The 14,926-nt window shown below is 46.3% G+C and overlaps 1 protein-coding gene across 6 annotated transcripts in view; it reads left to right on the top strand.

The window, feature by feature from the left end:
- Window positions 1-14,926, top strand: part of DOCK11 (dedicator of cytokinesis 11) — a 76,881-nt gene that overhangs the window by 42,180 nt on the left and 19,775 nt on the right. For 2 of the 6 annotated variants that reach the window (XM_079318842.1, XM_079318843.1), the window contains exons 27-42: window positions 265-336; window positions 787-933; window positions 1,394-1,477; window positions 1,932-2,043; window positions 3,882-3,920; window positions 5,312-5,490; window positions 7,229-7,342; window positions 7,864-7,939; window positions 8,193-8,296; window positions 10,265-10,376; window positions 10,489-10,555; window positions 11,024-11,071; window positions 11,251-11,316; window positions 11,582-11,715; window positions 12,359-12,474; window positions 14,173-14,310. In XM_079318842.1, coding sequence (XP_079174968.1) covers window positions 265-336; window positions 787-933; window positions 1,394-1,477; window positions 1,932-2,043; window positions 3,882-3,920; window positions 5,312-5,490; window positions 7,229-7,342; window positions 7,864-7,939; window positions 8,193-8,296; window positions 10,265-10,376; window positions 10,489-10,555; window positions 11,024-11,071; window positions 11,251-11,316; window positions 11,582-11,715; window positions 12,359-12,474; window positions 14,173-14,310 — 1,608 coding nt within the window. The remainder of the gene's footprint in view (window positions 1-264; window positions 337-786; window positions 934-1,393; window positions 1,478-1,931; window positions 2,044-3,881; window positions 3,921-5,311; window positions 5,491-7,228; window positions 7,343-7,863; window positions 7,940-8,192; window positions 8,297-10,264; window positions 10,377-10,488; window positions 10,556-11,023; window positions 11,072-11,250; window positions 11,317-11,581; window positions 11,716-12,358; window positions 12,475-14,172; window positions 14,311-14,926) is intronic. The other 4 variants (XM_079318846.1, XM_079318847.1, XM_079318845.1 and 1 more) reach the window with 3 other exon arrangements.

The following is a 14,926-nucleotide window of genomic DNA, read 5'->3' on the forward strand; positions in this document are numbered from 1 at the left end:
CAAACTGAGTTTCTGCTCTGCTTTTGCAGGGCTTGCACCCCAAACTCTGCTGGTTCTTGCAGGGTGCATTGGGGTAAATCTGTTCCCACCCTAAGAATGACAGGACATCTCTGGGTAGCAAAGGCCTCTATTCCAAGCCAACTGTGCAACCACAGCTGTGCTTACAAAATCCATTTGGGTGTGAGCTTTCCCTCCCACAGAACCAGGGAATATCAGTCATGTTCAATCTGAGAATAATAGTAATGTATTCTTTGTTCATTCTAGTACTCGTGGTTTTTCTTTGAAGCTCTGGCAAAGTCCATGGCAATGTACTTACTGGAAGAAAACAAAATCAAGGTAAAAATTAATTTGATAATTGTTGCATTACAGAACTATCACAAACTCCTCCAAAAGCTTTTCTGAAAAGCTGTCTGACTTTCTATTAAAAAAAAAACCCAAACAAAACCTGCCAAGCTGAACAGCTTGACTTTCTTTTTCACTTTACTTTTCCCTTTTCCACCCTTTCACTCAGGGCAGAAAAAACTAATTTTTTTTTTAATGAATTCTTTTTTTAAATGTAAAAATACAATTACAGTTGTAATTTAAAAATTCCAGAATGGAATTCCATTCCTATGGCTTGTGCAGCCTCCTTTTCTGTCACTGTGTGCTGCAGCTGCAGCCAACGCTTTTTTTTGGTCACTGTTTTATAAGGAAGCAACAAAAGCAGATGCTGAAGGCCTCGTGGCTGTGCTCAGTTGTCCCCAGCTGCTGCTTGCAGCACTGAGCAGGGCTGTGCTCTTCTTTCAGCTGCCCAGAGGCCAGAGGTTCCCTGAGTCCTACCAGCACGCCCTGCACTCCCTGCTGCTGGCCATCATTCCTCACGTCACCATCCGCTATAATGAGATCCCTGAAGAGTCTAGGAATGTCAACTTCAGCTTGGCCAACTTCATGAAGGTCAGTTTCTTTCCTTCTCCCAGGATTTTGACAGGGGGGAAAAAAGAAAAAGGTAGACAATGTGAAATATGGAGCAAGCAAGCAAATGTGGTTGTAATTTATCTTGTCTTGGGTTTTTTCAGTTGTAAAAACTCTTGGGGGGATAAGCTTTCCTAGGAAAGAAACCTCCTCTTTCCAAAGAGACAATAAATCTGTATGCTACTGAGGGTTTTCAGGCATACCTGAAAGTATGGAACCTGAAATATGTATACTCTCATTTTTAAAATATTTCTATTGTCCACTGGAGATTTAAGTAAGATCATCAAATTATTTCAGAGGAACAAGATCACAAATGTTTTGGAAAGTCAGCAGCAGCCCAGAGGATGAAATCTGGCTGCTGGCAGGACAGTAGTAAGGAGAGGATTTAGGATGGTTGCTTTTGTTTTTAATGGTTGGTCACATGTTGCTGTTTTTTCTCCAGCGTTGTTTGACCTTTATGGACAGAGGATTTGTTTTTAACTTGATAAATGATTATATTTCTGGATTCAGCCCAAAAGACCCTAAGGTAAGCAGTAGGTTTCTTGAAAAGTGGTTTGCAGCTGTGCATATCTACATCAGACAAAGTTTTGTAGTGATTATTTTATACAACTCCTGGAGGCCTTTTAGACTCTGTTACTGCAGAGTCTTTTAGAGGCAGAGACCTCTTTGTCTGGGCCAAGAGCCTGTACCCTGTTCTTTAAACAGAACATTTGTACCCAGATGTTCTTTAAAATAATGTAATGAGTCAGGATGAAAGGAAAGAGTGGTTAATATCCTGGATGAAAAAGACAAAGAAGTCCCAAGTGACACCCATATGCATTGGCACTAAGGGAGAACAGCATAAGAATTTGCCAGTTGTTAGTGAGTTTCACCAGATGCTATTTATTAGATTGTTCAATCCTTGTGCAACAAGTACATTGAACTGAAAGAACATGAATCAAACTGAAAATATAGTTTGTGTTTGTCTTTTTTTATCTCAGCTGCTGGTTGAATACAAGTTTGAATTTCTTCAAACTATTTGCAATCATGAGCACTACATTCCTCTGAACTTACCAATGACATTTTCCAAACCCAAGCTGCAAAGAGTTCAAGGTATGTTCTTTCTTAAGAAACTGGCTAAAGAGTTATAATTTATTATTCCTGATGGCTTCTGGCTAGATGAACTTTGGTTTGATGTCAAGGAACTATATGTTCTGGTTAGGGCATCAATTAACCTCAGGACAAGATGCTTTTCTGTCAGGTTTACATAATTTTGTTCCAGAATGGTATGCAGTCAATCTTTTCAGTATTTCCTGTATTTAAGTCTACATGGGACCAGCAATATCTGGAAGCCACTGCCTGTGTTTCAGTAAATAGGCAAATTGTGCAATGCAATCCCTTGTTCTCAGGAGTGTCAGCCTCCCCTGGAGTGGGTGTCTCATTGATGGGTCCTGAGGGAATGCAGAACAGAATGAACTCACTGCCCTGCTGCCAGCTCTCCCTTGGCCACCAGAAGGGGATCTGGTTTCCTTCTGCTTTCACACTGAGCAGAAGCACAGCAGTGCAGTGTGTCCCAGCTCGTCTCACACCTGCAGGCAGCAGCAGAGCTTGAGGCTGTGCCAGTCCCTGTTTGTGCAGTGACACCCCCACATCCACACTGCTTTCACTGCTTTCACTGTCACAGCAGGTCTCTCTGGTCCTGGAGCTGCTCAGCTCGGGGTGCAGGGGCTGTGTGCAGTGTGGGTGGTGGAGCTCTGGCACTGATGGCAGTGCAGCCCCTGCTCCTTCTCTCTGGGTCCTGATGGCTCATCTGTGCATGGATGCAGTAAGGGTTGCCAGGTTTTGATGCCAAGTGTGAGTACTGGAGAGGAGTGAGGTTTGGGATTCCCCATGTAAAAACCCCGTGGATTTATGATTGATTCTGGAGCAAAGGGCAGGTTTGGTTGTGCCTCGGGGTGAAGCCGTGCAAGTCCCAAAGTGGTTCCACACACATACAGGTGGCTGAAGCAGCAGTAAATGAAATTTCCCTTATTTTGGTAAATATCTGACTCCTCAGAGCTTTCTGGACCAGCTGCTCATCTCTTACATCAGTTTGGCTGCTTGCCTGGCATTGTTTAACAAGGAGTATTGCTAGAAATGGCCAAGAAAAACACACCAAGATACCTCCTTGGTGCTTGTTAGTGGCATGGTAACAGAAGGATGCTCTTTCCTAGTTAACATTCACTTTTGCATTTGTGATGGTTGAATTGGACAGGTGTGAGTGCAGCTCATCTTTTCTGCTGTGTTTTATTGTGACTGGACCTACCAGCTGAGGGTCACACCAGGTGCAGAAATGCCTTTGCAGTGGTGCCTGAGCCCTGCCTGCAGGGCAGAGCCATGTGGGGATGCACCTTCACTGCAAACCTGTCTGGTTTATGGACAGACCTGTGCATACAGGGACAGCAAGCTCAGGAGAGACCCTGCTGGTGTGTCTGAGCTCCTCATCAGCCTGCTGGGATGCAGAGAGGGGATGCCCAAACCCCTACTGCTCTGTTCCTAGGAAAAGATGGAGTAGCCCTCAGGGAGGTGGGGAGAGAGAGTTTCTGCAGCTTTGGCCAGTGCAGATGGGCAGCTCACATCCTGCTGAGTTGGAGTGTTGCATCTTGGAACAGCAACTCTGAAACCTCCCAGCTAATGCAGGGCTGGCTGTTGGTCTGTCCCTGCTGCCTCACATGGGGACATCAGCCAGAGCCTCAAGCTTGGCCTCATGCCAGCAGCACACAATTAGTTTTGCAATGTTGTGTTGGAAAAGAATCCAAGGGATTGACAGAAGCTGGGACTTAAGCAAAGGCCTCACAAATTATATTAAAACATGACATACTGTCCTGTTTCTCCAAGATTTTGAACATTACTTGTTCCTGTTTATTTTTTCTGTCTTTTTATTTGTCCCTTTTCTTTTTATGCATAATTAGAATTTTTTTCATTTGCTGTGGAACGGTTCACTTCAGTAGGTAGGTCCAACTGGAATTATCAAATCCTCTAATGTCAAATTAAGTATGCACTTTCCAATCAATTAGCTTGCATTCAACTAATGTAATAACCATGATGTGTGACAATTAGGCACTTGCTAACATGACTAACAGTGAAAGCTAGGTAATGTTCCAGACTGCTTTTTCTTTCCTCTGAATCAGAGTTTCACAAGTAAATGCTAGTTTTGAATCAATGGATTTAAAAATATCTTTCACAGCCACAGAACTGTTGGAACCCTTTGGCTGGGATTTTCAAACCTGAATGCACCCTGCCTTACCACAGAAGAACTTTCATACCTCTGGGGTTTTGAAAAAAAAAAAAAAAAAAAGAAGTCTGAGCTGAGCAAATGGCATTTGTTCCTTTAGGGGGAAGGACACAGAGCTTTGGGGGTGTCCCTGTGGTGGCTCTAATTTGGTAAATGGCCTGGCAGAGATGATGGTGTCAGGACAAGGCTGTTCATAGCAGCCCCAGTGCTGTCACTGCCCTGCTGCTGTCCAGGCAGCTCAGCAGAGGAGATGCCTTGTCCTGGTAGCAGCCCCTGCTTTGATCCCAGTGTCTGCCTGAGTCTGTGTGAGATGCAGGGCACAGGGCAAGTTAAGCAGGGTGGTGTGGTTCTGAGCTGGCTTTCTCCTGGCAGTCAGTGCAGCCCCTGAGGAGCTGTGTTCAATATCTGCTCTGGCAGCAGCCTGGAGCCCTGGCCTGGCTCCCTGGCCCCTGCCCAGCTGTGCAGACTGGGATGCAGCACTGCTTGCTTGGCACCACATCCTCGTGTGCATCCCCCATCCCAGCAGCACCATGTGCTTTGGCTCTGCTCTCTGACCTCGAGAGGAGGAGCACAGGTTCCTGGAGGGTGTGGAAGGAGCTGCAGAGCAGCACTGCTGGGGCTGGGTGGCCAGGTAAACCCACCATCCCCACTGGCCATTCCCACCCTCCAGCTGCTTGGTGGAGGTTGGTATCCCTGCAGCCTGCATGGTTTGGGGATTTACAGGACAAGCCCCAGTCAGGAGCAGAGCACCCCCAGGCAGTAAGCTGTGCTGCCTTTCCCCATTTCAGCCGTCTCTGACTCACAAATTACTGGTTGGAGAGAGATGCAGAGCATCACATTGCAGAAATCCTTTCTTGAGGTGCTGCTGAAACAGTGAGGGCTGAAATCAATGAACTGCCTGAACTGGAAGACACCAGGTTCTTTGGTAGGACTTAGTTCACTGGTGGAGAAACCTGTATGTTCAGTTCAGCTTTATTCAAAGATGAGTGCACTGTAGGAGAGTGGTGAGCACTGTTTGAGGGCTTTGTGGCTTACATGGCTGTTATATCTTGCTCTGAACAGACTCTTGGAACATTTCCTTAACCATTGCCTTGTTGTTTCTTTCAGATACAAATCTTGAGTACAGTTTAACTGATGAGTATTGCAGGCATCACTTCCTCGTGGGGATGCTTCTTAGAGAAGCCTCTGTTGCCTTGCAGGACAATTATGATATCAGATATACTGCCATCTCAGTCTTAAAAAATCTCTTGATCAAGCATGCCTTTGACAACAGATACCAGCACAAGGTCAGACCTGTTTTGTTGGCTTTTAAACTTAATTGAATTGTTGAATTTTATGAAAAAAAATCATCACATACCACAGTTTTAGATATTGCATAGTGCATCAAGGGTATTCTGATTGCTTTTAAGGGAACCATTGTAAATAACTGATAGTTATGGAAAAGCAACAATAGCTCAGAAGCTATCTAGGAAATAACTGCAGCCCTCTCACTCATGCTGAGTATTTAGGTAATTAATCCCTAAACCATTTAGGAACTTGAGAGAGTCATTAGCCAAGAGTTGTTCAACGAAATTAGGACATCAGTGATGTTCTGGTCTTGGGCCTAAATTCATATCCTGTATTAATATGCTATAATCAGGAAACAGAACTGATCTCTGTTACGAGTCAGCTGCCTCTTTTACTAATTAGTGACTCAGTGGAGAGCATCTTGATTCTCATTAGGTGCTGGATTTCCTCTGGGTGGACCTAATTTTTCCTTGGTCAGAGGCTCAGCACATGATAATGCTGAAAGAGGCTGGGAATGGGTTTGTTTTATCTTGGTGCTGCTCCCTGCTGACCCATATGCCCAGCTACCTGTGCAGACACTACCTGTCCTTCTCTAGCCAGAAATGCCTCTGTTTAGAGTTTTGGTCCTCATGTGCTCCCAGTGTGCTGCATTCCTGAGTGTTGTGTGGGAAGATGGATGGCTTCCTGGCATGAAGGGTGGGAGGAGTGCCCAAATGTGCCAGGGGCTCTCATGGGCCCAGGGCCAGCTCCTCTTCCCTCCTTTCTCTGCCTGTTTGAAGGCCCAAGCTGGAGGTGGGCTTGCTTTTCTCTGCAGGGAGGGTCCATGACTGACTCAGGAGTGTTTGCCCCTTTGGTGTGCAGCACATCCTCAGAAACCCCCCTGCCTTACTGCTGTCCCACAGGATATTTGTGTATGTGTTGTGCTCAAGGCAGTGTGACCAGGAAATGCCTGGAGCCAGGGCAGGATACTCAGCTGGTGTCCAGAGACTCCAAAGGAAAAGAAATCACATCAGAGGCAGGACAGGCTGAGCATGTGTTGGCAACTCTTGCTCCAGCCAAGGAGACCCTGGCTCCATCAATGCCTGAGAGAAGGTTTTGTCAGCCCATGAGTGTTTTCAAGATTTCTTTTATCTTTTGTCATACTGAATCAAAAGAAAAAAATGGTTTTCTTTGTTATTTGAAAGATTCTTCTCAATTTGCAAGCCTTGCATTTATTTTTTTTAACCTTTCAGACAAATCCAGAATAATGTATGTTTAAAAAAAATATTTGGATGTTAAAGAATCCTCCATTTAGAAAATGTCCATCCAATCATTTTTGATTTGTACCAGTGATAATCCAAATTAATCTCTCCCTACAAACTGCTTTCACTAGAAGCATTTGCTGTGGAGAATTTCTGTCTGGAAGCAGTAGCCAGCACCAGGCATGGAGCAAATGTTTCTGTTACATTGCTGCTGGGTGCTGCACTTAAAAGTCAAACTATGCAAGTCAGGTGCCAGTTAAAGAGTTAGGAAATCCAGGACTTAGTTTGTCACACATCTTGTAGGACTGGGAATGTTATTTAGCCTCCAAAACCCCTGAGTGCCCCCAGCTTGTTGCTGGAAGGATAACACTGCTCTGGCAGCTCTGGAAGTGGCGAGGAGAAGCCAAGGCAGCTGCTGCTCTCAAACACTGTGTAAACCCAGCCATGTGTGTGTGCTGTGGCTCTGTGCTGAGCTGTTTGCTGTGCTGCTTTTCAGAACCAGCAGGCCAAGGTTGCCCAGCTGTACCTGCCCCTGCTGGGGGTGCTCCTGGAGAACCTGCAGCGCCTGGCGGGCCCCGAGGCGCTGAGCTCCTGCCCTGCCTGCAGCCCTGTGAGTACCCTGCCCTGCTCTCACACACCTGGGCACCTCTGCTCTGCTCTGCTCTGCTCTGGGGGGCTGGCTCCCTCCAAGTGCAGTCAGCTTCAGCAGGGCTCAGGCTGGCACTCCAGTAGCTCTTCTGGGAGTTGCCTGCCTTGCCCAGAGCTGTGTGTGGCTCCCAAGTGGCCTTAGCCTTGCAGACTAAACTTTCCTCTTTGCTGGAGCAACAAAAGGACAAACGGGATAACAAAAATAACAAATAGGACATCTGAGAAAAACAACTCAAAATTTCAACTGAAATGATGAAAAACAAAAAGGAAAACAGTACTATGACTTACTTTAATATGTTCTGCTATTCTTTGTACTCCTCCCCAAGTCCTTTGTCTTCTTGTTATAGAAGTAAGGAAATTTCTCTTTACATCTGTGATGTTTTTAAAACCCACTCTAATTTGCCATTTTTTATTGCAATGTTTCTTTCTGTAAGAGAATAGGTGTTATCTTTTATTGGTCACAAAACCTATATTGCTTTACAGGCATCCAGGGATGAATTCATATGCAGTTTTCCATCCCCCTCAAGCAGATCCAGCCTGATTGCAGACAAAGATCCAGGTAAATTCATTTTTCGAAATTCTGAATTCTCCATTTATTTTTAGCTATTACCAGCCTGAAGCACCCAAAAGCCCATTACCCAAAACCTGAAACAGTCATCCCCTAAAGGACCTCACAGACTCTGCATGGTTTTCCCCAGATTGGTGTCACCCTAACTTTCCTTTCCCGACTTTTCTGGCTTTGGCAAGCCCTATCTGTGCTGCCATTGCTGTGCTGACAAGTGCAAAGGGTTTAATTGTGGGGTTTTTTTCAGCCTGTGGAGCAGCCCTTCCAAATGGCCATGCCATGAAGCGAGAGGACTCAAAAGGATCCCTGAACTCAGAGGGAGCAACCAGTTCCCCGGATCAGAGTGAAAATGTAATGTACCAGGGGTGGGGAAGAGCAGTGCTCAGCCTGCAGGCTGTGTTAAATAAAGGGGAGGGAAAAGGAGCTCCCTGTGGTAACACTCTCAGCTTATAGATATCTCTGGAAACAAACAGATTGATGTTTAACAAAGGGCAGAGTCATGGGTCTGGTATGCTTTCCCTCTTCAAACATTGCTGAGCCAAAAATAGAATTGGTGACAAATTACTTGTTGAAGATGAAAGGCAAAATCTGTGTGGAAAATCTCTGCTCCTATGGTGCATTTATCCATATTCAGATGTGTTCCCTGTGTGTGGGAGAGTCTGAGCCTGGCTGGACCCCAGTGCCTGGTGCTGGGAATTGGTTTCCAAATGTCTGAGAAGCAAAGCACCATCATGTGAGATTGCCAGTGACCACTGACTTAAGATAAAATGTTTGCAGGAAAAACTGCCCAGGTGAATAACCACAAGCCCAAACTTGCAGAAGGTGACTGGGGTCATGCCATAAAGACTTCTGACCCCATTATTCAGACAGGGGTGTATCAGTGCTTTTCTTCCTGGCAGATTGCTCACATGGAAATCAGGTATTTGTGCAAACCAGTCCCTGGTTTTCCTCAAGGCACTTTCCAGATATCTTCAGTTGGCATGAATCATTGATGCATCTTCAGAAACTTTGGCCCTTGCAACAAGCAAGGCAAAGATTATCTGGGCTCCTGGCTGTGTCCTGACATGCTTAGAAGAGGTGGGGCCTTGCAAGCTCTCCTCCATAAATCACAGAGCTCTGGGACCAAGTACAGCCAAGCACTTGACTCTCCAGCAAAGCCCTGAGCACGTGCTCCAGCCCTGCTGATGGGTTTGCAGACACTGGTGTTGCTTCCAGCTCAGCTCTTCCCCCATGGCCAGACATCCTCCTCTTGAATGTGCTTCAATGTGTTTCAGAGCTGTTGAAAGCAATCTTTCTGTTAGGGGATGCAATATCCAGAAAACCATGTAAAAGCAATGCCACATGGAGGAGCACAGCTTCACCAGTGCTCTGCAGGGCAGACACTTTGTCATTGCCCTGTTCCCCTGGAGTGAGCTGTGAGCTGGCTTGATAATTTGGCATGGTCAGTAGCAGATCTCTGGCCATAGCACCATGTCTCCAACTCTAAAATGATTGTTTATTTCTGCTTTATTATGAGTCACATCCAGCTTATCCCAGAATAAACAGCAAATAAGATCTGTGGATCTCTCCCCAAACATGTGAGGTAAAGCTTTAGGAGAAGCCTAGGGCTCAATCATATCCATTTATCTAAGGATACAGCTCAGGCAAGCACAGAGAATGCAGAATAAAATTGGTATCACTTTAGAAGTCATGCTTCCCACCACACAATGCCCAATCTTTCCCACATAAATTGACTCATCATCAGGATTTCACTCTACTTTGCTTGAGTCACGAAGTAGGAGGAAAATTGAAATACTTCCAAAAATCAAGGGGAGGAAAAAGTTCTTAAGATGAAATATCCTCTTTTTTTCATAACTGACATTTTGTTTTGAAGTGTTATATCTTTAACAGATATATTTTTGAAGTGTTATATCTTTAACAGAAAGTCAGTTTTTTGCTTTAAATAGTGACAGCCAGTGATTTTTTTTACAAGACCTGGTTTTAAAAATGTCCAGGAGCTCAGATGCTGCAAGGGAGCAGGGGAAATGAAAGCAGGCTGCTGTGTGTTTTGCTGGATAAGCTGTCATTCACTGCCCAGACATTTTTTCTCTGATCAGAGAAGTATTTGGTGATGTGCCCAGGATTTCCAGGCTGCTCATCACTGGATGAGCTGTTTCCAAGGCTCGCTGCTGTGGGGTGCACACGTGGGGGGCAGGAGGGATGCCAGCCCCCCTGGTGTGAGTGCCAGGTTTGCTGTGCCCATGCTGCACAGCCTCTGGTGCACAGCCCAGGAGCCCAGGCCCCCCTGGGCCTGCCAGAGTCACCCCTGTGTCCCCACAGATCCGCAGGAGCTCCATGAGGAGCAGCATGTCCCACTGCAGCCGGCTGGACCAGTTTGAGATCCGCACGCTTCTCATGTGCTACCTGTACATCGTGAAGATGATCTCTGAAGGTTGGTGCTCACTGGAGGCAGCCAGAAAGACAAGGGACCATCAGTTTTGGTCTGTAAGGTCCCCACTTTGAGTTTCTAAAATCTCAGTTCACTGTTCTTCATTTTCTTTCAGATACTCTTTTAGCTTACTGGAACAAATTCTCCCCCCAGGAGCTGATCAATGTCCTTGTGCTTCTGGAGTGAGTATCTTGAGGCTGCTGTTTGTGTGGTGAGAATGGCTAAGGAGGGGACCACAGTGCCTGCACTGTCCTGTGCAGTACTAGGGGTGTCTGGCCAGGCTGGAATGACATGCTCTTCCTCCCTCTGAGGAGAAGCAAGTGTGTATTGAGGAAGCATGACACCATGCAGTGGCAGTGCCCCGTGCTCTGTCTGGGGTGTGTCTCACCACCTGTGGGTTCAGCTTCCCCTGTCACTGTCACAGCCTCCACTTTGCAGCAACTTTGGGGGAACAGATGGGTGAGATGACAGGGATGTGCCACAGAATTTTGAAACCAAGAGTGTGAAGTCAAGTGACTTGTAAATACAGACCCAAACCCTTGTGTACAGAGAAGTGTGTCTGCAGGCAAGAACAGGGTAGGTTTTAAATGCTCTGGATTGTTCCTGATCTGCAGGATGTGTAACAGATATGTATTTTATTTTCTTCCTAGGGTGTGTTTATTTCACTTCAGATACGTGGGGAAGAGAAATATTGCCAGGTACTGCATCCTTCCATATGGTGCTGGGGTGTGGGGTTGTTCCCGTGCTCCCTGCCCCAGCAGAGGTGGGAAGGGCTCATGCACTCCCAGGCTGGGCAAACCCCAGTGGGTCTGGGGCTCTGCTCAGCTCTGAGCAGGGACCCCTCACCTCAGCACCCTGCCCCTTCCCTCCCCTGCAGCTCCTGCATGCGACCCCCAGGCTCAGGCGAGCGCAGGTTGGCAGTGTCCCCCCCAGCCAGCTGCAGGTGAGATGAGTCCCTGCTGCATCCCTGCTGCATCCCTGCTTCCTGAGCAGCATCCCTGCTGCATCCCTGCTTCCTGAGCAGCATCCCTGCTCTGCTGTTAGCCCTAGAGCCTTCTGCAGCAGCGAGGTCGGCGTTGCGCGGTCGGTCCCGCTGGGATTGTCCCAGACTGGTGGTTGGAGGGAAGAGATCTCCATCCTGGTGCCTTGTGCAGTCCTGTGGTGCTGTGGCTGCTGCTGCCCAAGCCCTGTCTGTGCTCCCCTTGCAGGGTGCAGGATGCCTGGTTGTCCAAGCACACGGCAGCTGAGAGGAAGTCGCAGACCATGCCGGCGCTGCGCAGCCGGGCTGGGGCGCGGCTGCAGCACCTGGGCAGCCTGGACACCTCCTTCACCCTCAACCACAGTATGTACTGCAGGCCAGGGGCCAGGGCCTGGCAGCCTGCTGGAAAATGCTTGGAGCCATTTCCACTTGCTGCTGGCTGCTCCAGGTTACTCAGATTCTGTGGAATTGCAGTGGTCACCAGGCCTCCCTGCAATATTCCTACATGGGTGAGGGTGGCATTTAAGCCAGCCCTTAATAATCATCCCTGGGACTTAGGACTTGTGTGGCTTTCTGCTCTTGCCTGTCTTGGCTCAGCTCCTTGGCTGAGTGTTTGTACATGTTTGGGTGGAGAGCAGGGCAAGCAGAACTGCACAGCACAGAGAGCTGTGCTGGGCTCTGCTCTCAGCTCTCCATGTGGGTGTGTTTTGTCCCATTGAAGCACTTTGCCATTTCCCCTCTCTGGAGACAACCTGGACACCTCATGCTCTACCTGACTTTAAAAACAGTGATATTAAGGGGCAATACAGATACTGTTTTTCTGGTGTGGCATCAAATGGAGGCAGCTTCTTTAAATGGGGCTGGCAAATTCAGCATCTTGCTGTTCTTGCATCATCTCCCAAACGCAATGAAGTGCAGGGGGAGAATTTTATCTATATCAGCACTTAGATTTTTGAGAGATGGAGTGTTGAACATTGTTTTCTCCTGATTTTCTGTCTGTCCACAGATGCAGGTACCTCAGAAGCAGATATTGTGCACCAGGCATTACTGGAGGGCAATATTGCCACTGAAGTGTGCCTGACAGTCCTGGACACCATCTCTTTTTTCACTCAGAGTTTCAAGGTCAGCACTGAAATCAAAAAGGTTGTAGAAAAGTGTGCTGTGTTTTTTATATATGTGTGGATTTTGGCGATCTGTTCTCCTAGAGTGGAAAAATATGGAAGGCTTTACATAAGCAAATAATTTGAAGCTTATTTATTTTCCAAAACACTGAGAGTTTCACAGAGTCTCAGAGTAATTACCCCCTTACACAATCTTGCCATTTCTTCAAAACTGCAAGGCCAGAGAAAATCACATTGATGCTATACTGTGACTGTAGGTATTACAAAAATAGAGTAAGAGGAAATGTCTATCGTGTAGAAAGGAGGGACTAGAGGAAAGGGAAATGAATGTCCAACATTTTTAGAACAGTCACTCTTTTGTACTCCAGATTACCTAGAAGCATGGCCCAGATTTCTTTGAATCAACGTACATTAATATCTCTGGGCTGAGGCACTCTAGCTGTGGTTACCAGTGCAGACAGGACCAGAACCATGGGTAGAAATCTTCTGTTCCATAGTGGGATTCATGCTTTTGGCAGTCATTGCCATCTGCAAAAACCAAGACCTCTGTGATGAAGAAAACCCTAGGATGGCAGCAAAATACTGTTCCAGACATGCTTCTCCTGAAGTGTAGTCAGGGGAATCCTGCATGTAGCAACATGTCTTGCACAGTGTCACAAGAACAGCTCTGGATTTCTGAGCAAGCCCATGAAGATTTCCTTTTTAGATGGAGATGAAGGGAAAGGTATTCATAGCCTCTGCTTCTGTTGCAGAGCCAAAAAGCCATCCTGGTGCAGATGTTTGGTAACAGCAAAAGAATTTCAATGCAACACTTTAAACTTGCTTGACTTTCTCAGCTGCCTCTTTTGGAACACTTCTGAACCACAAAACAACGTGATTTTCAAACCGCAGGATAGACTGGAGTCCCTTCCCCTTTAGTGGGCTCCAGCTTCGCTTTTATGGTCACAGCACACACACGTGGCTCCTGGGCTGATGCAGGAAAGGAGCTCAGTGTAAAAGTCTGCACAAGCTCTGTGCAAGGTGTCAGAATCTGAGCCCAAGGATTGTGAGCATGGCAGTGGGATGGGGGCTGTTGGTTTCCCATCAGTGTGGGATATCCACATCCTTGTGTCCTGCCCAAACTTCCTGCACAGCCCTATGGGGGTGGCAGCAGGCACAGCCCACCTGGTCTGACACCAAACTATCAATAACCCCCAAGTAATTCCATTTTATCATGTGGGGATATGGTGCAAATACCACAAGGCAAAACTCTGCAGGAAACAAGGGAAGTGAAATGACTAACTACAGCTATGAATCTATCCAGTGAAAACATGGATATTTTTTTTTCTTCCCTCCCTCTCTTTTGGGATGCAAACAAAACAATTTTCAAGACAAATAAAAAAAAAAAATGGAAAAACCCAGTGTGATAGTTACATTGGTAGCAACATGTTTTATTTAAAATAACTAGGCAACCAGTGAAATTTGTACAGAATATTCACTTAGGTTTTGGAATTAGTGATGCTAAAGTGATAAAATATTTTCGTTTTTTTCTCTGCTACAAAAATTGCCTCTGCTAACTACTGCAAGTTTTTAGTGATTGTCACATTTTATTGCTTATCTGGCTTAAGAATTAATGGGATTAATTATGCAAAATTATCTCTGTCATCTCCAGCTTTGGGCACAACATTTCTGCAAAGTAAATTCTCCTGTTGCTTTCCAGACCCAGCTTTTAAGCAATGATGGCCACAATCCACTTATGAAGAAGGTTTTTGATATTCATCTGGCTTTTCTCAAAAATGGGCAGTCAGAAGCAGCCCTTAAGCACGTGTTTGCCTCTCTGAGAGCTTTCATTAGCAAGGTAGGTAACACATCCAAGGGTGTGGGAGAACATATAAGTGTCTCAGACAGGCCAGTATGGTTAAACTCCTGTTAAACTGATGTTTTGGAGATGTGTTTTAGAAAACAGCTTCACTGATTTAAGAAAACAGCCCAGCTTAAGTTCTCAAGTTATTTGTTAGGTGTCAGGAAACAAAAGGAGAAATCATGAGGAATTCCCTCACTTGCCTTGATCACAAAGATTGGTGTCTGTTCGACCAGCAGCTGGTGCTTGAGTCTTTGCCCCAAAGTGCCAGTGCTGCTCACAGTGCCATTGCTTGAATAATGCATGCACTGACAAGCAGCTCCTCACCCACTGCCTGGGAGAGATGACAGTTCTTGCTGAGCCTTGTTCTGTGCTCTCTGAGCCCTGGCAGGTGGTGAGGCTGCTTAATGCCCTGAGCTCAAGCAGTGACAAAGCCATAGCTGACCACAAAAGAGCAGTGACTGATGCTACTGGCTGACATGGCTCTTTGTGCTTGTCAAAACCTGCCACTGCTCATAAGGACATTTTTAAGACCTCATGTACATGCAAACACCATTCCTCTCAAGTTGTGCAGTTCTCATAAATACAAAGTTAATTAAAACATCTCAAATCC

The sequence above is a fragment of the Erithacus rubecula genome (genome assembly GCF_903797595.1).
Source record: "Erithacus rubecula genome assembly, chromosome: 15".
In the NCBI taxonomy this organism is placed as follows: domain Eukaryota; kingdom Metazoa; phylum Chordata; class Aves; order Passeriformes; family Muscicapidae; genus Erithacus; species Erithacus rubecula.